Genomic DNA, 25,013 nt, shown 5'->3' with positions numbered 1-25,013 from the left:
ATGGAGAACACTAGACAAAGAGTGTGTCCGGTTAAAGATGACTTTCCTTATAAGGTAAGTAGGTTTATTTTGCTCACTATTCCAAAAATGTTGGTGACTAGATTAGAATAAGCAAAATGATTCGTTTGATGTGTCGTTTTAAGAAAACACTTAGTACTACTCTTTGCTATAACTGGATGTTTATGAGAAGTTGGATCCATTCCTTCATACTGAATAATACTCTTACATAGTTATATCAATAATTATATCAATAAAATAAAATTTGCCAAAAAAACAATTGTCTTTAAAGCTGCACTCTCACAGATTTACCTTTTTGACAGCTTTTTAATTTTTTGTCTTGGAATGAGCAAATTTTTGCGTAAATATCTGCAAACCACTGATATAAGTCTGCAGACAAAAGATCAGATCGCATATTTTCATATTCCTGTCCGAAAATTAATGTTTTATGGCTTAAACCGTTACTAACGGTTAAAGAAAAATGCATAAAACATCAATTTTTGAACTTAAATATATAAATCTGCGATCTATTATTTTTGTCAGCAGTCTTATATATAACTCGTTTCCATAGATTTTCGCAAAAAATGGCTCGTTCCATGACAAAAAAAAGTTGTCAAAACGTAAGAGTGCAGCTTAAAGATCCAATTATACAGTCAGGTATTCCAAACTCATAGTTCATGCACTTGCCAAACGACCTGGTATTCACCTGTTAAGCTAGTGACACGTATTATATTGTAGACCTTATGTATATGATTCAAATAATTTAAATATGCCATGTAAACTTCACGCAGTTATCTCGCTAATTTACATCGACATGTTCGAAATAAATTTATGATTGTTTATATATAGTAACTATGCAAACATACCATGTATCTATATCAGGTCGAGCTTCACGTCCATTTAGACGGGACATTCCGATTGGAGTCCATTTTAGATATCGCCAAGTAAGTAGTTTCTGTGCGGCGAGTTTGTTTTGTAAGCCTTAAATGACCGGTACATATATACAGATGACCACTAGGGTAATTAGCGGTACGCCGACATATTACGATAAGGGACAGGAATGATACATGTCGATTTGTAGGTACAATCATATCGATATATTCCTTTGAATCATGTGATATGGTATAATAGGTTTAATTAGGACATTTAGTAGTTCATTAATTATTTATTATCACTATTTAAGTCAAAACTGCGAAAAATTCGACAAGGGCGAATTACTACATCGTGCTATCCAAGGGCGAATAAATACATCGTGATATCCAAGGGCGAATTATTACATGGTGTTATCCAAGGGCGAATTAATACAAAGTGTTATCCAAGGGCGAATTAATACATGGTGTTATCCAAGGGCGAATTAATACAAAGTGATATCCAAGGGCGAATTAATACATGGTGTTATCCAAGGGCGAATTCATACATCGTGTTATCCAAGGGCGAATTAATACATAGTGTTATCCAAGGGCGAATTAATACATCGTGTTATCAAAGGTCGAATTATTACATAGTGTTATCCAAGGAAAAATTAATACATGGTGTTATCCAAGGGCGAATGAATACAAAGTGTTATCCAAGGGCGAAATAATACATGGTGTTATCCAAGGGCGAATTCATACATCGTGTTATCCAAGGGCGAATTAATACATCGTGTTATCCAATTGCGACATAATACATGGTGTTATCCAAGGGCGAATTAATACATCGTGTTATCCAATTGCGACATAATACATGGTGTTATCCAAGGGCGAAATAATACATAGTGTTATCCAAGGGCGAATTAATACATCGTGTTATCCAAGGTCGAATTATTACATAGTGTTATCCAAGGGCGAATTAATATATGGTGTTATCCGAGGGCGAATTAATGCATCGTGTTATACAAGCGCAAATTAATACATAGGTTATTCAAACACCAAGGGAAAAACATTGATATATTATCTTTATTTTATCTTAAACAATATATCGCGATTTGTAATTATAGAACGTTTGGATTCGTATTGGTATACACTATCGAGATATCGTGATCCTGTTGTATATAGCGACAAGTATTGAAAAACGCTAAAACAATAGGTTGACGTATCTCGATAGGTTTTTGCCAATCAAAGCCAATGTGTATCATAGCAAATTCATAGCCCGGCGCAACAGGCGCCCCGAGCTGCCCCCCCCCCCCCCCCCCCCCCCCCTTAATTTGTCCATGTGAACTGTTCATATTAATGTGGTAGAACAAGTATGCATAAGTTTAACCATCTTTGGTAACCACTTTCTTCCGTCATACGAAGCTTATCATGGGTGTCCGATTATGATGTTAGACCAGTTCAAATGGAATTATGCCCCGAAATTCATAACTGACTAAAACATAATAATGTACGACCTCTGACAAATATAGAGTCTATGATGACAAGTTACTATAACACAGTTTCTTGCCCTAGGTATTCATACTAAAAATTGATAGCAACTATTTGTAGACACTTCAAAGCGTGAATTGTACGAGTTAATAAATAAAGCATATATAAATCATAATGCAAGTTCACTTTAACATCTGAAGTTGTTATATCAAATTAAATAAATAATTCCTAGAGTTGTTGTGATCATAACTTGACATTGTCATCATTGCCATCTAATTTTATTTTAATTTGTTTCTGTCTTCTTACATAAGTTTCGAATGAACTTTCCGGTCAAGAAGTGTTTCAAGAATATAAGTAATTAAGTGGAAATAGTTTTGCAACGAGAGTTAAATCCTTACATTATGCATACCATCCCATCCCACTGTTATCAAATAAATGTCCAAATGTCCTTGCATATTTTGTGTGAACTAATCTGATAATGTTACTTAATAAGCGCAAGAGCAGATGAGGAGCTCTTATCTTTCATGTTTAAACAATGGAAAAGAAGAATACATCAAGTCTTAACTAATATATTAAATATAACTTATATATGACGTTTGTAGTCATTTATACTTACCAAAACTATGACAATTGATAGTTATATATTTGAAGTAGATCATGAATTTGAACCTTGATATATTAGATCATATGAAAACGTGTTTTGTTAAAAGTCTGGCTAGTCATAGAAAAAAATAGACAAAAAAATCAGCTTAAAAAACAATACAATTGAAATCAATATAAGCCCCTAAACCCCTGATTTTGCGTTCTTTAAAAGAAATCCTGGGGGAGGACCCCCGGACCCCCCGCAATCGAATTCAATATTTCGAGTAAACTCAATTTTGCCCACGCTACGCCCCTGTAAACGAAATAAGCTGATATGGCTGACGATTACAAAAATGAAATACCATCAGATATTATCATACGCGCTACGCAAGCGACACTTATTTTTATGTATTTGGCCTGGCTCAGAAGGACTCCACGCGTACTTTGACCAGCCAAATTGCTTTCATATCCCCGATAATGACATCAATCCCGCAATTCATTACTTATATTTACACCAATAGTGCATTATTTCATTCAAGAATTGTTAAAAAATACTTTATTTCATATAAGAAAACCTTTCAGTAATCCTTTCCTACCCGTTCTGTAAATAGAACGACCCGACTGTAACTGGAAACGTTATACCAAATGACGTCACGATAACGCGGGAAAAGATCAACCACATGAAATCACTTTTAAACGTAAAATTGAAACACTTATGGCAACGATACATTTAACATATCATAATTTAACACTTTCTTAATTGTTTATTTATATTTTACGGCACCTGCTAACACAATACAAACAATAACAACATCAAAAATGTCCATGTATATTGTTATGCGATGAATTGCGATCCGAACATATCCGAAGATGTTGCATTCATCGATTGATAAACGCAATTGCCGAAAGGCAGTTCATTTAGGGAATGGAAGTTGAGGTGTGAATATCATATTTGATTACCAACATATATGGCATAAGTATGGTGGCATATTACTGCCGTAATATAACCTGAAAGCGTTCGCGAATTGTTTCGTGTTAATTACTTAGTTTTCACGATAAAATTAATAGTTAATGTTCGCGATACTTTTGTGGTAACATAACTATCATAAGACTAAAAACAGGCATGAAAGTGCCCAGAACTGCCACCTATTACCCTTTTTAGCTATACAACACTAATAGGTTAGCTAGTTATGGTTTGTGAATTCCACTTAATAAGTAACATAATAACTGGTTACCTAGGTAAAATTCTTGTTACCACTTATCTAAAATGCACTTTTAGCAAACATTTCGCGAACGTTAACAGGTTATCTTACGGCAGTTACATGCCACCATACATAAGGCATTTTGGAATGTTACATGCATTACGGTCAAGGAATAACTGTTTGGCGAAAAAAAGGATCGGTCTGTAAACCAGATACATGAATGGTGAGGCATTACATATTGATTCACCGTGAATTTGTTTTTTTCCTCAGAAAGCGGAATATCCCACTTCCTGCAGCAGACCTGGACGGTTTTCGAAAGAATATTTCCGTGTACCACGCGCTGTCACTCTATAAAGTTCTCAAGTCCTTCACAGTCTTTATGCCCGTCGTTGCGTAAGTAATATACATGTTTGAAATAGTACATGTTTTGTAAACACATGTTTATGATCAACGACAATTACTTTCATCGTTGTTATTGTCGATACACGTGATCGAAACCGAAGTTATTTTTACAGTTGCTGCTGCTGCTGCTGCTGCTGCTGCTGCTGCTGCTGATGATGATGATGATGATGATGATCATGATGATGATAATGATGATATATATACAGAAATAGTAACTGTAATAATGTAAAAAAATAAAATAAAACTATAGCTTTTTATTGAATCTTAATTTATTTAGGGGTGACCGTGATGCAATTTCAAAACTTGCTTACGAGTTCTGCGAAGACAGTGCAAAGAACGGTATCAAGTATGTCGAAGCGAGATACTCCCCACACCTCTTATCCAATAACGAGGAGAAACCTGAATACGCGTTGGAGCACGGTGATCTTACGCCACGGGAAATAGTAAAGATAATAAACGAGGCATTTGCGAAAGGCTCCAAAGATTACAACATCCGAGTGAAGAGTATATTATGCTGCATGAGGCATAGGCCAGGTAAGGCAGACACACTTTTATTACACTTAAAATACTTTATGATCAGTGATAATCATACAATTTGGAAAATAGAAAAATATACATGCAAGCATAGTTACAATATACACAAAAATGCCATATTTGCCGAGAAAATACGTAAAATTGTGGATAAAATCAACACATTCTTTTCTAAACATGGCATCGTAACCTACATTCTGTTCAATAACAAATTACTGTTTAAAGTTATGATACCAGTCTGAAATGACGATCGAAAAACATGTTTTTCCCACATACTGGACGCATACGTTTTTCATAATATGAAGTAAAAGTCAACTTTCCAGTCTGAAGTTTGTACCAGAATTTGTTAAAATCACGTGATCGTTTATGCAAATTTACAGCAGACAACCGCGCGTTGATTTTGTCGCATTGAAAAATATAGTCGTGTTCAGAATACGGAGTGGAAATGAAGTTTAACATATGAATCTTGACTCGAATTGTTGAACAACGCTATTATATGTAAAGGTGATTTTTCCGACCGTTGTTATCTTTGCTGTTGTTTGTACCGCATGTATTAAAATTAGTCTAATGTAACAAAATCAGTTATTATTAACCATCAACTATTGCAGTGTGTGTGTACCACGTGATAAATGACGTCATAAATGATACGTCTGAAGGCAACATTTTGCTTCGAATAAAGACTTAAAATTTAGATATTTTTTTCTTTTCCTTCACCATTTAAAATGAAGGGTCAGTCTATGCCGCTTTTAGTGCCCTGTCTTCGTTTTATTACCGGAGTTTGATTAGGTGAATAGTTTCTTCCAACGACAAACCTGTTTCCAAAATGATGTTTTGACAGTGCTCCATCAAGAAACTAAAATTTCAATCAAACTTTGGTAAAATACTGAAGGCGGGGCTCTAAGCGACATAGACTGCGCTAAGTTTCATTAAAAAGTATGAAGAAATAGCAAGTTTATCTTTGTTTAAAGTCTTTATTCAAAGTAAAATATTGGCTTTCGACGAAACATTTATGACGCAATGTAACACGAGGTTTACACACACTGTATTTGGTAATAGCGGATTTTGAATACAATTTTAACTTTTGAGTCCTGAGTCTGAAGACTCTTGGGTCCGTTGCAATAAAGGTCTTAACTTTGGTGGTTTATTGAAATTATCTTAGTGTCTAAGTTTCATCAGTTTGCTAAATGTTTGAGAGAAACGAACTTTATCCACCAGTCAATTGTAACCACGGTCCCCTAGATCTGGGGGTAATGGGCCGTATTTTAACCTTCCATGTGACCCCGCAGTGTCGGGTGAATGCGTTTTTATTGTCTTTGTGCCAAAAACAGCGGGGAATGGAACTTACCTAGGGTCCCTGAGGCTCGGGGGCATTTGGCGGGGATTTTACCAGCAGTTCCTCAGCAAAAAGCAGAGATTTTACCCGGGCTTGGCTGGACCGAAAGTCAGTCCCCGCTATTCCCCGAACCTGTGGTGTGTGGTTATAATTAACTGGTGCATTAGCCAGTAGTATAAATGAACACAACCATTTAAAGGAAAAAAAAAACGTTTTGACCCCTGTCAACATTCTTACTCTTTTTTGGAAATAACTAATCTCGTCTGATTGTGTCTTTATTGATTTTTGGTCTTTAAAGTTCATAGTAAAAAATTGTTGAATTAAGTTAGACTAATAAAAACTATGTATTTGATTGATTACAGATACCACACCTAGTCAATATATCAATCATAGGATACTCATATTGTTCTCCTGCTCCAGAGACAAATCAACATCGTCATTTCTTACATTGGTACGTTTATGTCCATAAAACATTTTTGTATAGCAAATACTGAGGATAAATTCAAGTTTCCTTACAGATTGGTCCGACGAATTGGTTAATTTGGCGCATGAATACAGGCAGGAAGGAGTTGTCGCAGTAGACATTGCAGGAGGCAGTAATCACCATGACGATGTAGAAGAAGTTCATCCGGACCACATCAAGGCGTTTAAGGTACATCAAGGCGTTTAAGGTACAGACATAAACGGATAAGTTCGTTAAGAGTACATTTGTATTTCGTTCAATGTTAGTTGTGAATAAGTCATACAGTTATTACGCCCACAGCCCGAGATATTGAAACTAACCAGGACCGCTTCAGCGCAGGAAGTGGATGGCGTAACTGTATTGTACCATACTGTTAAAGCTTCACTCTCACAGATTGACATATTTTACATTTGTAATTTTTTGGTCTCAGAATCAGCTGATTTTGGCATCAATGCCTTCAATTTAGTGATATAAGATAACTCACAATAAAACAGAACACAATTCTTCGAGAAGCGGCCGAAACAAAATTCGTAATGCCTTATAACACTTTTAGCCGCAAAACATCAATTTCCGCCCATAAATATGAGAAACTGTGATCTTACTATCCTTACTATCTTTCTACACTCTCTCTTTTATGATTATGAGGCATACATTTAAAACAGATCGGACATGAGTCAAATGGACATGGGCATACCTAATGAATATTTCCGAATTCTAGCGCGCAAAAGATCTTGGCTTGCATATAACTGTACATGCGGGGGAAGCTGGCGGAGCTGACAGAGTGAAACAGGCAAGCCAGTTTATTTTTGTTGTTTAACTTTCCTTGTGTCTCATAATTTGGTGTTGCAGTTTTGTGGCAAGGATTTTTAAAATTCTCTTTTCATTAATTTTAAGGAGACTGATTCTAACGAATGCACCATTAACTCCAAGTAAGATTCAATATCGTCCAATGACGATGATCAACAGAAAATGAAATATGTTGGTCACCAACATTGAACTCTGACATATACTTGAGGTTCATAACACACATAGCTATGACATTTAAGCTTGGTTTGTGTATTTAAGTACACACGAAAACCTAGCATACGTCATCTGAAAGCACGTACAAGGCGTGAATAGTGTATCGAACTTCTATAATCAATAAATGAAACGATGTCAATAGTCTGTTTTCATATATACTTGTACGAGTATGCTATTTGAATTATTAAATTTTCATAAAATCTCGCTTTTCTTCGTGATTCGTTTTTTTGATAAATGTGAAACAAACAAACATTTACCACAGGCCATTGATGAAATGAATGCGGAGCGTATCGGTCACGGGTACCGAGTTTTGGAGAATGAAGATTTATATGCCGAGATAAGGCGCCGGGGAATACACTTGGAGACTTGTCCCATCTCCAGTATATGCACGGGTGCAGTGCCAGAGGACGTTCACAAACACCCAGTGGTCAGGTAAGAACACGAAAATAAACTGAAACTGTAACAACATGGGGTTTTCAGTCGCGGGTAAATGGTGAAGTCTATGTTGAGTACATCGTCGGCAACCATGGTACTTTCTTCCGTTACACTTTATCAGTGTGTGTATACCACTTGATAAATTGCGTCGTAAATGCTAAGTCGGCAGGCAATATATTGCTTCGAATGAAAACTTTAAACAAAGATAACTTTCCTAATTCTTCACTATTTTAAATTAAAGTCTACGCCGCTTACGGAGCCCCTCGTTCAGTCTTTTACTAGAGTTTGATTGAGAGTGTAGTTTCTTAAAACACTTCGAAAACCGTTTCACAGTCCGGCCATCTGACGGAGCACTGTCAAACCATTATTTTGGAAACAGGTTTGTCGAATTGTTTGATGAACTAATCACCTTATCAAACTCCGGTACTAAACCGAAGGCGTGGCTCTTGAAGCGGCATAGACTGACCTTTGTTTCATTTAAAATGGTGTTGTGAAAGAAACGTTATCTTTGATTTAAGTCTACACTTTAAGCAAAATGATGCCTTCTGATGTAGCGTATATGACGTTATTTATCACGTGGTATACACACACTGTTTATGCTTACCGTGGGTCATCAACTGACCAACATTCGTTTTAATGAATATGCATGAGACAGAAGAGACAACACTTCTTTCAATGAATTCGCATGTTTCACTAAAATATTGTTCAATAACTATTCAGTGTCAGTAGCCTCCGTGGGCGTGTGGTCTTGACTACTGGCAAATCTTATTGTATTGAGAAGGCGGGCCCGGTTCAACTCCGGCATTTGCCAGTATATTTTACTGGTACTTTGCGGAACCAATGAAACTGCCTAATTAATTATTCATGATAACGATATGTTCCGATATATTATAAGAGTAAGACATTGCAAAGCCTAGGACAGCCAGGATTACCCGTAGCCTGTAATGTACAGATTTTACTTAGCTGCCATTGGCTAGTAGCAAGCCACATATATGTTAATATATGTTAATGAATCTCTCAGGTCACTTTATGCGGCAACTGAAGCAATTTATCTACACGATACAGTATACATAGTGATATGGCAAAAACACAAAAGCTAACGAATACTTACTACTGTTACTAAGTGTAAATAATGGTTGCTTATTTCAATTTGCATACTTTGTGAGAAAGGCAGTTTGCAATTAATATATTCTTCAAAAATGTAGAAAAAAAACCAGAGTATATTTGTTCTTTTTTTCAACATTTTAATAATACTTAATGATTTATTTAAGTGTACAGTAATCAACAGTAATCAGTGTGTTGCCCTGCAGTAATCATGTATCACCTTTGGACTATTTGATGTTTGATATCTATCTAGTGTTATTATAGTACACTGTCGTCAAAGTGTAGTAACATCGGTTGGAGAAGCTTGTTACAATACACGCAGTGGAATCAAAGCACTGAAAGTACTATTGGAGTGTGATTTTTATTTTCAATCATTATATTCTTATTAGAGCAGTGCTATGGACCTTGTAACTGTATAAACCTCTGATTGTCACGAGCATCTGCAGTACACAGAAGCCTTTGAAATATCTGTAAATATACACATGTATGTACTTATGTATACGGCATTTTGATTAAGATTTAAATGTTTAAGGTTTGCCCATGACAAGGCCAACTTTTCCATTAACTCCGACGACCCATTGGTGTTTGATAGTTGCCTGTTTGATGACTACAAGGCGACCAGAGAAATGGGACTTGATGACTCCTACATCCGTATTGCCGTATGCTTTTTAAATACTTACAATTCATTACTAACGAAATACAGAAACTAGAGCTACTCAAGTTTTTAAAAGAAAATAGCTGTACTGAAAAACATCGCATTCAAAACTAGGTTTGCGACATACATGTTTTAATAGAGTTTCATGTTATACATTTAACAGGTTGCTTACTATAGTTTTTGCTCATAGGGAACCCCTATTCATGTATAATACATGTAACATGTAATAATCATCTCGTAACACTAGAACAATGATATTTCAGATTTTTAATGCAGCGAGATCATGTTTTTCCAGCGATAAAGAAAAGGCAGACATCCTGAAAGAACTCGAGGATGTCTATGGAAAACAATGAACACTCTCCTGATTGTTTAAACGGAGTGTATGTGGACTAGACGCAATAGTGTACCAAGGTTGCAGCGAACAAAAAAATAAACATTATTTGATGAAATTATTTCCATAACGATACTATAGAAACATCATTGGAATTGTTGCGATTTGTCCAACGAATTCTGCGTATCTTCCACGTATGTGTTTTAGACTTGATGTTCGCTAAATGCACCATGCTCTACCCTTTTCTCTAGTTTGGGAATATCTTTATTCCGTGTTTAAATATAACACCTTTCCCTATAAAAGAATGCATTTTACAGTAAATTTTCAGCCCATGAGTTATATACAATTTAGATATGTATGGGGTTTTTTTATAATTCCGTTTAAAAAAATCAAGAATTATAACGTGTTATAGTCAACTTTACACATTATTCTAAATTGATGTGTTCTGTGTGCAATGCTGCGACGATCTATTTCATATACACTTTAACTGTAAACATTCAACTTAAATTACTCTTTTTTTTTTAAATTATAGCTATGTGGCCACAAATTCCCCTTTCCAAAAGCGCCAAAATATCGCAAATAGATTTTTATCTGTATATGATATTTTTTTTTATGATTATTATTTAGGTCAAATGAATTAAACATGATAATACATTAACATTAAAAGAAAACATGTATTTTGCATTAACCTATATTGTGTTCCTTAAAGACAATTTAACTGCGTGAAAGGGAACAGCACTATCTCAACGTACCGTGAAGAGCCCAGCACTGTTATAGTCCGGACATTTGTGACGATTGTCCCCAGTTCCTTGTAATAAACAGGCACACTCGGGTTTAGAACAGGATAGAGTTTTATATACTCGAACTTAATTCAAATACAGTAATTAACTGCGAAAAATAGTAAAAATATCTTTAATGTTAAAACTCAGACTCTTCAATATTGAAAGCGGCGAATATCCAGACATCAAATTTATAAAGCCAATAGAGTGTATGACATACCATAAAAGTAGCGATAATGAGTGTATGGATTTAATCAGATTGTCTATAATTACTAACCGATCCAAATAGTGAAAACAACTGATTAGCAAAAGCTCTATTCCTGCATACCTATTATCAACTCAAACATTCTTCAACATAGTGGGGTTCGAGGGGCAGTGAATTGCATTAGTCTCGTGATGGAAGCCCTACCAACTGTTTGGAAGACCCACCCACTGTGTCGCACGAACATGTAGAGTCCCCAGCCCGCTTGTTAGGAAGCCCCACCGACTGTGCTGCACGGACTTGTAGAGTCTCGAGCCCGCTTGTTGGAAAGCCCCACTAACTGTGCTGCACGAACTTTTAGAGTCTCGAGCCCGCTTGTTGGGAAGCCCCACCAACTGTGCTGCACGAATTTGTAGAGTCTCGAGCCCGCTTGTTCGGAAGCCCCACCAACTGTGCTGCAAGAACATGTAGAGACTAGAGCCCGCTTGTTGGGAAGCCGCACCAACTGTGCTGCACGAACATATAGCGTCTCAATCATGTAGAGTTTACAACCCCTTGCTGGGAAGTCCAATCTTACTGTGCTGCACGAATATGTAGAGTCTACTGTTCCTTGTTAGGAGGCCAAACCCACTGTGCTGCACGAACATGTAGAGTCTACAGCCCCTTGTTAGGAAGCCTCACCCACTGTGCTGCATGAATATGTAGGGTTTACAGCCTCTTGCTGGGAAGTCCTTTCCCATGTGGTGCACGAAAATGTTATGTCTCAAAGCAGCTTGCTGGGAAGTCCCACCCACTGTGCTAGACAAACATGAAGCGTCTCGAGCCAGCATGTACTGGTGCTCAACCCATTGTGCTGCATAAAAATGAAGCGTCTCGAGCCAGCATGTACTGGTGCTCAACCCACTGTGCTGCACGAACATAGAGCGTCTCAAGCCAGTTCCTTTGGGTGCCCCTCCCACTGTGCTGCGCGAACAAGTAGCGTCTTGAGCACTCTTGTTGGGAGGAACCACCCACTGTGCTGCTCCGCTTGTTAGGAAGCACCATCACTCTGTGCTGCTCGAACATGGAGCGTCTCGAGTCGGTTTATTGGAAAGCTCCACCCACTGAGCTGCAGGATCATGTGGCGTCTCGATTCTCCTTGCAGAGAATCCCCATCCACTTTGCTGCACGAACAAGTGGCGTCTCGGACAACTTTTTTGGAAAGTTCCACACACAGTACTTCATAAACATGTAGCATCTCAACCCCGCTTGTTGGGATGCCCCTCCCACTGTGCTGCACGAACATGTAGAGTCTGGCGCCCGCTTGTTGGGAAGTTCAACACACTGTGCTACACGAACATGTAGCATCTCGACCCCACTTGATATGAAGCTTAACCCACTGTTGGAATGAACAGGCAAATGTTGTGCACGAACATGTAGCTTCTCCAGCCTGCTCGTTGCAAAGCTCAACACACTGTGCTGCACGAACCTGTAGCGTCTCGAGGCCCCTTCCATGGTGCAGCGTGTAGCGAGTCGAGCCCGCTTGTTGTGAGGTTTAACCAACTGTGCCGCACGAACATGCAGTGTGTCGAGCCTGCTTGTTGGGAAGCCCTACCCACTGTGTTGCACAAACATGTAGAGTAGAGAGCTTCCATATTGGGATACCCCACCCAAATTACTACACGAACATGCAGAATTTAGAGACCCCTTTTTGGGAAGCCCGACACACTGTGCTGCACGAACATATAGAGTCATGAGTCCCGTTGTTGGGATGCCCCCACCACTGTGCTGCACGAAATGTTTGAGTCCAAAGACCCATTGTTGGTATGACCCATCAACGTTGCTGCACAAACTTGTAGTGTCTCGGGTGCGTTTATTGGGAAGCCCCACCCCCTGTGCTCTACGAACATGTTACGTCTCGAGCTTGCTTGCTGGGAAGTTCCACCCACTGTGTAATATGAATAAGTTACGTCTTGAGCTCGCTTGTTGGGAAGCCCCACCCACTGTGCTGTACGGACCTGTAGTGTCTCGAGTACGTGTATTGGGAAGCTCCACCCACTGTGTAATATGAACATGTTACGTCTCGAGCTCGCTTGTTGGGAAGCCCCACCCACTGTGCTGCACGAACTTGTAGAGTCTCGAGCTCGCTTGTTGGGAAGCCCCACCCACTGTGCTGCACGAACTTGTAGAGTCTCGAGCTCGCTTGTTGGGAAGCCCCAACCACTGTGCTGCACGAACTTGTAGCGTCTCGAGCTCGCTCGTTGGGAAGCCCCACCCACTGTGCTGCACGAACATGTTACGTCTCGAGCCCGCTTGTTAGGAAGCTCCACCCACTGTGCTGCACGATCTTGAAATTTTCTCCCAACTAGCATTTCCTATTCTTAAACCAAATTATAACGGACAAATAAAATATTTTCTCAAGTTTATTTCGTTACACAATTTGTGCATGCATTATTTATATATCTATTTGTGCATTTAAATCAAGTAAAAATGAAAACACCAAAAAATGAATATAAACTACCGCACGTGAGTTTGCCTTTGATATCCTCGTAAGATCCTTACTTCATGCGACCAAACCTGATTATTGCATCATGATTATTCCACCATTGTCACCACGTTTTGCATATACTTTAACAAGACATAATAATTTCTTTCTACCATATGAAACTGTATGTTTTCTCTTTGAAAGTTCCAGGGTTGTTATCCCATCATTTATCGTTGGCTCGAACACCCAGGGACCAGCGAAAACATCTCGAGCCTCGCAAAATTCGAGCCAAGCGATATTTTTTCCCTTCTTTTTAAAAAATCGGTCCTTGACACCCAGTTCGAGCCAACGAGGTAATCGAGCCAAACGAGTTAGAGCCAACGGGGTTCAACTGTATTCCAATGCATGTGTGGTCTATATGGGGTGTTATTATATATGTATTTGGTGCATATACGTTTGTGTTGGTGTCTATAGTTTTGAATTTTCGACTACTGGGCTTGACCCTGTAGTGTATTATTGATAATTACATCTATATTGCATTGCCATACGTTTAGTTAAGATGGGGTAATGAGAAAATGGAAACAAATACTATGGATACTGCCTACATATTTATTTTTTAGAACCTTGTTCCGAAATAGTTAAATTCAATAATGTGTTCACCTTTGCATGTAAAAGTTTCATACTCAAATGATATTTTATACATCTTGAAATAATGAAGAATCGACATCCTGATGCGGTAGTTATTTACCTAAAATATTCGACTTTTAGGCAATTGCGTTAGCGTCAAAGAGATAATAGGTTCTGATAGATGTGTCCTAAACATTTAATTGAATAGTATTTGATCTACCAATATATTTTTATTCAAAATCAATCAACCCTTTTTGTGCTAGACAAAACTGCGATACTTTGAATATTCTTCAGTTATTGATCAAGATTGTTCCTTTGTCATTGTAATCGATATCCTTTCATGGAATAGATCGAGAATAAAACATGCTTTGAAAAATTAAAGTTTCGCAATTTTAAGAAAGAATTATTGATAGGTTTCACTGTTTTCATAAAATGTAAAGTCCAGTGGTGTATAGTAAACTAAATAAACTAAGCTTGGACTGTCGATCGACAAAACGTTTCCTGGTCCCGAAGCCGGTTTCCCGAAAACGCAAAGATAAGAAAAAAACGCGTAAAAATCCTATAACCAGACTGCCGAAAACGCTTAGCTTCATACGTTGCACGACTTAAATATCTTAAGTTAAGCTAGGTCTCGCTGTTTTGTATTCTAAATATATCTCTTCTAGTTACGTGAACATCGAATACCGCAGTTGTTCGTTTCTATAAATAAGTGAAATGGTATTTGCTTTCAAACAAACTTTATTTAATCTACTAGCAAGTATCATTATTAACCAGTTGCTCAGGGGTTTCTTAACCAATATAGGTACTGTGTGCCCCTAAACAGTGTTTGATTTGTGTGCTCTTAAACAGGGTTTATTTTTTTCTATTTGACTAATGGACTTTTCAATGTATATTTTATTGTAATTTTTATACTTAAATAGCTCAAATAACATTACAATAGGTAACAATCCATTTTAATCCTATACATCCGGTTTAGGAAATTTAAGCAACCAGTCATTATGAGCATTATTGTATTAAAAAATGAAAAATAAAACAAACTATAACGTGTTAAGCATGAATAAACGTTAAATAGATCAAAAGAACATTTTCACTTGAAATTGTATTGATATTTTATTTGCATTGGAAAAATGACTGTTATCCCGTATTGTTGAAATGACGATAGCAGTTTCAAAACATACATAATAAAACGATACTGGCAATTGTTATTTCAATGTTGGAATCAACAGAATCACTCTTATAAACTATTCATATGGTTTAAGAGCTTACAAAAAAACATTTGTGCCGATGTACGTTTCTAAATTATCTTTTTATGCACATTGATTCCTCCTACGTCGGACAATGGTTTTATATTAATCATAAAAAATGTTCCATTATCTGTTATATTGATATCAAGAGCAATAATGACTTCGACAATCCTTATCCTTAGCTCAGGATGTTCGATTTTTATCGAAAAAATAAAATTCTTTTAAATGTTGTGGAAAAATCGTTCAATAACCTTTCTACCTTTGACGGTACTGCAGTGGCATAAAGTGAATTATTTTGAAATGGCCTGAACATTCAAAATCACAATTCTTCATTGCTTTCAGACATATTTCATATGTGGTTGGATCTTGTATAAACAAAAGTGATATAGTAATAATTTATTCAAACGATTTTAAAACAATTAACTGACAAAAAAGGTAAGCAGCATTTATTTTTTTCGATTCTTTTCTATGACTTTCTCATTTGTAGTTAAAAATTCAGAAAAATGATTGTTCAGCATACTTTTGAAGCACGACCTTAGATCTTAAACGGTATATATGCTTTTAAACGTTTATATTTCAGGAATGAATTGCGTGATTGTCCGAACTCCACGCATACCTTAACCAGCCCAACTGCGTTCATATCCACGATAATGATATCAATCACGCAATTGATCATTTATATTTGCACCAATAGTTCATTATTTATTTCCAGAATTGTAAATAAAATACATTATTTCATTTGATTTTTTTTACAGTAACTCTCTTAACCATGCTGTAAATAGAACGACCGGTTTACACATTTTTATTGCTGCGGACAAAATAGGCCCTAAATAGAATTTCCTTTTAACATAATATTGAAAAGCTAAAAACAACAATACATTTAACAAATAATAGATTAAAACTTTTCAACTTTTGTGGTTCAAAACAGTTCAAGGACTTCTGACACAATACAAACAATAGTATGCTTTTTATATTATTACGCGATTTTTTCGCAATTGGAACATTCTCAAAGAGATTGCGCTCATCGAAAAATATTCGCACTTGCCCAAAGGCCGTTCATTGAAGGAATGGAAGTTGAGGTGTTAATATTAGTATGTGAACACATTTGTGACCTTAGTTTAATATTATAGTAAAATATCATTACAGATAGCATTATGAGTTGGAAGCACCTTTGCCCACTTGTGATCGTGGTAGCCTTATCAATGCTGATTTTCTATGACATCAAGATTGACGATGCACGATATATGTCGATATTTCTTAACAACACAGGTTCAAATCAAACCAAGGACAAAAGGTATGGGTTTTTTTTTACTTTTTGCTTAACACGCGCGCTGGTAGAATACTGGGAATACTACGTAATTCATAAAATATGTGAAGTTGTTTCTTAACTTAAAGTTAATTTTATAAAATGTTTAAAATCAAAATATGTTTATTACATAAAAGTGCGTTTTTCTCCATCAAATCAGTGAACATAAAATATTGTCTATAGTATTAAGCTTTTATAATGAATAAGTGAGATACTTAACTTAAGATAATGACCTAACACATGAACTGACTTTAGACTGTTATGAACACAGAGCCGACTTCAAACTTTGTTTCGATTCTGACGAAAATATAAAGCTTAACTCGCACTGGAGTGTGCTTCTGGGTAGAAATGAGGCCCAACTTATGCGACAATTCTCATTGCGAATTTCTTACCCAACTGAGTACAATGTTTAAATCATGTGTATACAGGAAATGGAGAGGAAATACATTCTTGTTCTTTCTACATGATGGACGCTAGACCAGTTCAATCGCTATGACGAATGCTAAACCATAGTACTCTCTAAGACGGAAGCTATATCGTTTCACTCTCTATGACGCCAGACCGGTTTACTCTCTATGACGGACAATAGACCGGTTTATTCTCTATGACGGACAATAGACCGGTTTATTCTCTATGACGGACAATAGACCGGTTTACTCTCTATGACGGACAATAGACCGGTTTATTATCTATGACGGACGCTAGACCAGTTTACTCTCTATGACGGACGCTAGGCCGGTTTATTTTCCATGACGGCGAAAGGCACCGAATTATTCTCTAAGACGGACGCTGGACCGGACTCTCTATGACGATCGCTAGACCGGTGTACTCACTATGACGGATGATAGACAGGTTTACTCTCTATGACGGACGCTAGACCGGTTGACTCTCTATGACGGACGCTAGCTCGGTTTACTCTCTATGGCGGACGCTTGTCCGATTTACTCTCTATGACCGACGAAAGAGGGATTCTCTTTCTATGGCGGACGCTAGACCGATTTACTCTTTATGGGCGCGCTAGTCCGGTTAACTCTCTATTGCGCACGATAGACCGGTTTACTCTTTATGGCGGACGCTAGATCGGTTTACTCTCTATGGAGGACTCTAGACCGGTTTACTCTCTATGGAGAACACTATATCGGTTTACTCTCTATAGCGGTTGATAGACCGGTTTACACTTTATGGCGGATGCTAGACCGGTTTACACTCTATGGAGGACGCTAGACCGGTTTACCCTCTATGGAGGACGCTAGACCGGTTAACTCTCTTTTGTGGACGCTAGACCGATTTACTGTCTATGACTGACGATAAACCGGCTTACTCTTTATGGCTGAATGTGTTTTGGCATCAACCATATACAGACCCAGAGTCCCTATTCAGTATAATATTTTCTTCTCTTAGATAGACTTCTATGATTTATTTATATGAAATGGTTAACCGATGTGTTTAGCCAATAGAGAGTTCAAGTGCTTTATGCATATGCGGCAGTCCTTCCAAACTTGTTCAAGAGTTATTTCCCTTAATTTTATTTCTTTTACTTCACAGCTAATAATTTCATAGGTATTTTTCTCAAACTTGGTACAAATGAATACCATTAAAAGTAATAGTGCCTTATTTAAGATTTGGTAGACAAGGCAAAATGGTTCGATAAATATCTTGACGCATATTTCGTATTTCACGCTAATGGCTATAACTAGAAAGTGGTGTCAGGGACCTATGTATCATGTATAAGTCCGTGCTGGAGTACACTAATCAATTTAGTTCATTGTTAAATATAATAATATTTATATCGTTATTAACGCCACAGCGAATTACTTCTTGAGTTGATGAGTGATCGTTCAGAAACTGAATACACGTGATCAGTTTGAACTTAAATATGAACCACGCTATGTTTAGATTCACGTCATTTACGTTATAAATGAAGTTCTTCATTTAAAGCATTTAAAATATCTAACAGACGTTCAAACGAAACATAATCCATTTATTTGAAAGTATATTATTCCGTTACTCTGTGATAAGTTTCAAAGGATATGATGACTACATGAGAGAAAACATCGGTCCATTATATAGTTTCATGCAAGTAGATATAATTGAAGGGCTTATCAGTATGTGTATTCGGAAGGCAACATTATACTTAAAATGAAGACTTAAAACAAAGATAACTTTTGTTTTACTACACCATTTTAAATTAAACAAAGGGCATTCTAACCAACTTCTTGAGCCCCGTCTCCGAATTATTTCCGGATTTTGATAAGGTGACTAGTTCATCAAACACTTCGACAAACCTGTTTCCAAAATAATGTTTAGACAGTGCTTCGTATGACGGCCGTTTTGGGAAAAGGTTTGTCGAAGTGTTGTAAGAAACTAAACTCTGGTAAAAGACCGAAGGCGGGGCTGCTTATTAATGTGTAGCATTCTTTGCATTTTGTATTAAAACAGGACCGAACGGTTCCAAGTGCACAGTGCTAGGGAATCCGAGGACGGAGGTGTTCTACCTTCCATATTTTCTATGACTGAGGAGGTTTTATCAGATGTTTACACAAACGAAGATGACTTTCTGCCTTTTCCACATATTTTGACTGAGGAGGACACAATATCAGATGGACTCACAAACGAGTTGACTCATGTGTCTTCAGCAGAAAAATCAACACTTACAATACTTGGTAAATTATATTTTATTTGTAAAGCGTTTACCGAATGTTATATTGCAAACAATTCAAATAAACCAAGATAGCTGTCACACTGTGTGTATACCTCGTGATAATTTACGTCATAAATGCTACGTCGGAAGGCAACATTTTGCTTCGAATGAAGAAAAAGAAATGTTATCTTTGTTTAAAGTCCTCACTCAAAGCAAAATATTGCCTTCCGGCAACGCATTTATGACGCAATTAATCACGCGGTAAACAGACACTATATCAGTATTTCTTCGAGAACAAATGATAAGTTTGTAGAATAGCATAACGGTATGTAAATGTTGAAACACTTCTGTTAGATATGCTTTACTATGAATTTAGACAGGAAAGAAGTGTATACACTTGGCGACATAATCAAAGTAAAGATAGAGCTTTACGACCATGCTGGGATCCGGAAGTCCAGTGGAGGCGAGGTGGTCAAAGTCATCCTTACCGGAAGTGACCTGACAAATACGGCTGCCACTGGTTACGTGATTGACAACGGTAACGGAAGCTACACAGCGGAAATAGAGGCACTATGGGCTGGCAAATCAAAATTGTCTGCTAGTCTGGTTTACAGCAGACAAGCTATAGCTGCTCTATATAGAATGCGGAGAGAGGTGAGTCGGCATATTCTTTGTAATAATGACTTTTTGTGTCTATTTGTCTCTCATTTCAGATACAGATACAACATATGGTATGATTAAGTTCCTTTTGATACAATCAATCGTGAAAGAACAGCTTTTAAAAATGCACCCTCGGGAATGGAAAGCAATCTATAGTCATAGAAAAATTACTCTATTTGTATTTGTTTATATTTACGAAAGCAACAAATGAATTACTGACAGCATTAGACCTCAATAACACATCTTTTGACTTTAATCCAAACAAGTCGACATAAACGTTTATGAAACCAGGGGCTGTGTATGGTTTTGACCTTAAATGGGGCTATAATTTTGGGTCAAACTGAATGTTTGACTTACTTTTATTATTTTGTGTTAACTACTGTTAGTTAAAAACGTTCAATATTAGCTGTCAATATTCATTTCCCTTATTGCTTATTTTGTAGATACTTTCAACGAGGGTCATTCAGGCCACATTTAGCAGTAGGACATATCAAGAAACAACTGACTGCCATCCAAATGTTTCACATTTATTGAAACTGAAGAACTACAATGCTTTTTGCAATTTTACATACATTAATTCTGGGATGCCATGGTACTGTGGGCGACCACGTGACATTCATTTGCTGTGTGAAGACTGGCATGCGGTCAAATTACAGGGAGCTCCACCCTTGCCTATCACCAAACTAGAAGAAACGATTATCTCAAGCTACGCACTCTTGGACTTATAAGCATGATATAATAAATGGAAAGCACGTTTTAAAATTCATATTTATTTATTTTTTATTTATTTAAATATTATTATTGACTTCACCACTCTGGAAGTTTTAAAGAAAACACTTGTGATATTTCAAATAAGATTTGAGGCAACAGTTAAGCTGTTGCCAAACCCTGTTATTGTCGCACAGAATAATGCAACTACTGAAGTATTTCGTGTTTAGTGGTGCTGTTCAAATCTCCAAAGCCATAACCCTTCAAATGGTTGGAAATCGACAGATAGATGCCAAGACTTTTTGTTCCCTGAGGAACTTCCGTGAACTCTGGAGAGAACGACGGCCTACAGGATACTTCTTCAACGGAATTTGGCATATTAGACAATGTGCAGGTATGTTTGGATCTTACAACTTCGAGATCAGATACATACTAATGTTCGGGATACTTCTTCAACGGAATTTGGCATCCCAGACAATGAGCATGTATGTTTGGATCTTACAACACCGATACCAGATACATACTCATACACGGTATATTTCTTCAACGGACTTTGGCATCTTAGACAACGTGCAGGTATGTTTGGATCTTACATCACCGAGACCAGATACATACTCTTACACGGTATATATCTTCAACGGACTTTGGCATCTTAGACAACGTGCAGGTATGTTTTGATCTTACAAAACCGAGATTAGATACATACTAATAGACGAGATACTTCCTCAACGGAATTTGGCATCTCAGACAAAGTGCAGGTATGTTTTAATCTTACAAAACCGAGATCAGATACATACTTATACTCGATATACTTCCTAAACGGAATTTGGCATCTCAAACAATGTTCAGGTATGTTTTGATCTTACAAAACTGAGATCAGATACATACTTATACACGGTATACTTCCTCAACGGAATTTGGCATCTCAGACAATGTGCAGGTATGTTTGGATCTTACAAATCCGAGATTAGATACATACTTATAAACGGGATACTTCCTCAACGAAATTTGGCATCTCAGACAATGTGCAGGTATGTTTGGATCTTACAACACCGATCAGATACATACTCATACACGATATACTTCTTCAACGGAATTTGGCATTTCAGACAATGTGCAGGTATGTTTGGATCTTTCAAAACCGAGATCAGATACATACTTATCCACGGTATACTTCTTTAACGGAATTTGGCATCTGAGACAATGTGCAGGTATGTTTGGATCGTACAACACCGAGATCAGATACATACTTATGCACGGTATATTCCTTCAACGAAATAGGCATCTCAGATAATGTATAGGTATGTTTGGATCTTACAAAACTGAAATCAGATACATACTTATACACGAGATACTTTTTCAACGGAATTTGGCATACAGGACAATGTGCAGGTATGTTTGGATCTTACAACACCGAAATTAGATACATACTAATACACGGGATAATTCTTCAACGGAATTTGGCATCTGAGACAATGTGCAGGTATGTTTGGATCTTGCAAAACCGAGATTAGATACATACTATTAATAATGTTGAATGTTTCAATACATTCCGCGAACCGCATCACCCCTGTATATATATATGCGTTAAATATTACAGCTAGACATTATCTTTTAGCACTAATTTGTTTTCTTAGGAGATGTACACTGATTTACTTGTAATAAAGTGATGACTGCTTATGTATTACATGTACGTAGGCCAACTTTCCAGTTTCAAAAACCTGAATGTGTTACAGTTTAATACTTTTTTGTTTGTTCCTTCTTTCATGTTTGAACTACTTCACAGTTTTAAAGGCATTTGACGCATACTTATATATATTTCCAATTGTCCTGTGCCCATTCATCAGAGGTTTGATAATAATAAATATGTGGTACGCACAGCATCATCACTCTGGTGAACGAGAATGGGTTGTATAGCATTGGTCATTTATATGGACAATAATGGTAAGTGATAAACACCCATGTGCTGCTGGAAATTGGTCGAAATGACCATCTTCATTCTGTGTACAAATTACGTAAACCACGTGGTAAGGCCATTTGTGATGAACCCGTTAAGAATATACAAATTATATGCTAGAATATACGATATGGAATCACAGCAAATTATATTTCGATTTCAGGAATAAACAGGACTCAAATTCTAAGATGCATACAAAACAAAACAATGTATCTCCTTGGAGACTCAACACTTCGCCATTGGTTTCAACATTACGTATTAAAGGTCCTCGAATGTCAACCTACGAGTGAGGATTGGACTAAAGAAAAATGGCACAAGCCAGCAACATGCAGGAACAAGCTCCTGAATTTCAGTGCTGGCTGGTTTCCTCATTCTCAACCAATATCTGCAGGCAATGACGAAAACAGTTATACTTTGTACTCGATTGCCCGCCATATCGATGACATTCATGACAATGAAGAAACATTTGTTGTGATTCATTTGTTTATGCACGGGGTGCCATACCATCATGGTGTTTTTAAAAGAAATATAGCAATAATAAGAAGAAGTGTCGAAAAGTTATTGAAACGAAATCCAAATGCCAAGGTATTTCTTAAAGCACCGCACACTTACCTCGATACCCCATCGGGAAGGGCAAGGTTAAACGACTTCTTCGGATACCTGTATACAAACATATTATATCAAACATTCCGTGGCCTCCATGATAAGGTTGTCTTTCTCAATAACAGGGACAGTTCGGACGCTCTTCAGTTGAAACCGAATCATCCACCACCATATGTAGTACAAGCCATGGTGGACCAAATGTTTGCATATGCATGCACGTGACACTTTCAAGTATAACGGTTTCATTGATGAAACTTGGTATTCGATTTGTGGCTAGCGGCACTTATACTGTCGCGTTTAAGAGCTAGCTTTTATAGCGACGCAGTGCAGTGTATTCCTGTATTGTGAGGTCCTTACCTGGCCCAAATTTCTCGATACATCTTAAGTCCCTTATATCAGATTTAGGCAAAGTTCGCTATTTTTGTTTTGGTATAATAAGTACATTATTCACATATTTTAACAGTTTTTGGACTACAAATAGAAATTATCTTCATGCTTACCAGAAGCTATTTTTAGTTAGTCAAATCATAATCAAGTAAGACAATCGGCTCAATGAAATATGGTACTTCAGCTGGTTACGCTTACGAAGTGTCGAGAAATTTAGGCCAGATGCACATAGCAGTTTGTGCAGTCTGTTACATTTGCCTCGTGATGTAAGTAACTGACGATGCACTATATAATCTCGAAATCGAGGGGGGATGTTACCAGGTAGTCGATATGTATGTATCGACACTTATACGTACATTCTCGCTTAAGAGCTAGCGTTTATATCGATGCGGTAGATTGTGCCCGTCTGCAGAGAGAGAGAGAGGTTCAGTCATCACCAGATGCAAAGAGCAATATCAGAGCAATATCAGTGTGTGTATACCACGTGATAAATTATGTCATTTATGCTACATCGGGAGGCAACATTTTGCTTAAAATGAAGACTTAAATCGAAGATAACTTTTCTTTTACAAAACCATTTTAACTGAAACAAAGGGCAGTCTTTGCCGCTTAAAGAGCCCAACATTTGTTGTATTACCGAAATTTGATAAAGTCTTCGACAAACCTGTCCCCAAAATCATGTTTTGACAGTGCTCCATCAGATGGCCGCATTGTGAAAGTGTTTAAAGAAACTAAACTTTAAAATCAAACTCTTGTAAAAGACCGAAGGCAGGGCTCTGTAAGCGGTGTAGACTGCGCCATGTTTCATTTTAAATGGTGAAGAAATAGGGAAGTTATCTTTGTTTAAAGTCGTTTTTCAAATCAGAATATTGCCTTCCGACGTAGCATTTATGACGCAGTTTATAACGTGGTATACACACACTGAATATGTGCAGTCTGTTACATTGGTTCAACCACAGGGGCAGGTTGCGTTGTTTAGACACCCCTTTGAACACGCCCCCCCCCCCCCACTCAATTTAAAAAAAAAAAAAAAAAAAA

The 25,013-nt window shown here is 37.3% G+C and overlaps 1 protein-coding gene across 1 annotated transcript; it reads left to right on the top strand.

The window, feature by feature from the left end:
* LOC128204405 (adenosine deaminase-like) lies at window positions 1-10,632 on the top strand. The gene is made up of 9 exons (XM_052905823.1): window positions 1-54; window positions 880-941; window positions 4,394-4,516; window positions 4,803-5,059; window positions 6,908-7,041; window positions 7,571-7,642; window positions 8,135-8,304; window positions 9,944-10,070; window positions 10,330-10,632. Exons 1-9 carry the CDS (start codon window positions 1-3, stop codon window positions 10,417-10,419), a joined length of 1,089 nt encoding a protein of 362 aa, XP_052761783.1. The 3' UTR covers window positions 10,420-10,632.
* Window positions 10,633-25,013: the final 14,381 nt, after the last annotated feature.

The sequence above is a fragment of the Mya arenaria genome, chromosome 10 (genome assembly GCF_026914265.1).
Source record: "Mya arenaria isolate MELC-2E11 chromosome 10, ASM2691426v1".
NCBI lineage: Eukaryota > Metazoa > Mollusca > Bivalvia > Myida > Myidae > Mya > Mya arenaria.
The sequence above is the reverse complement of the archived record's forward strand: the minus strand, read 5'-3'. Positions and strand labels throughout refer to the sequence as shown.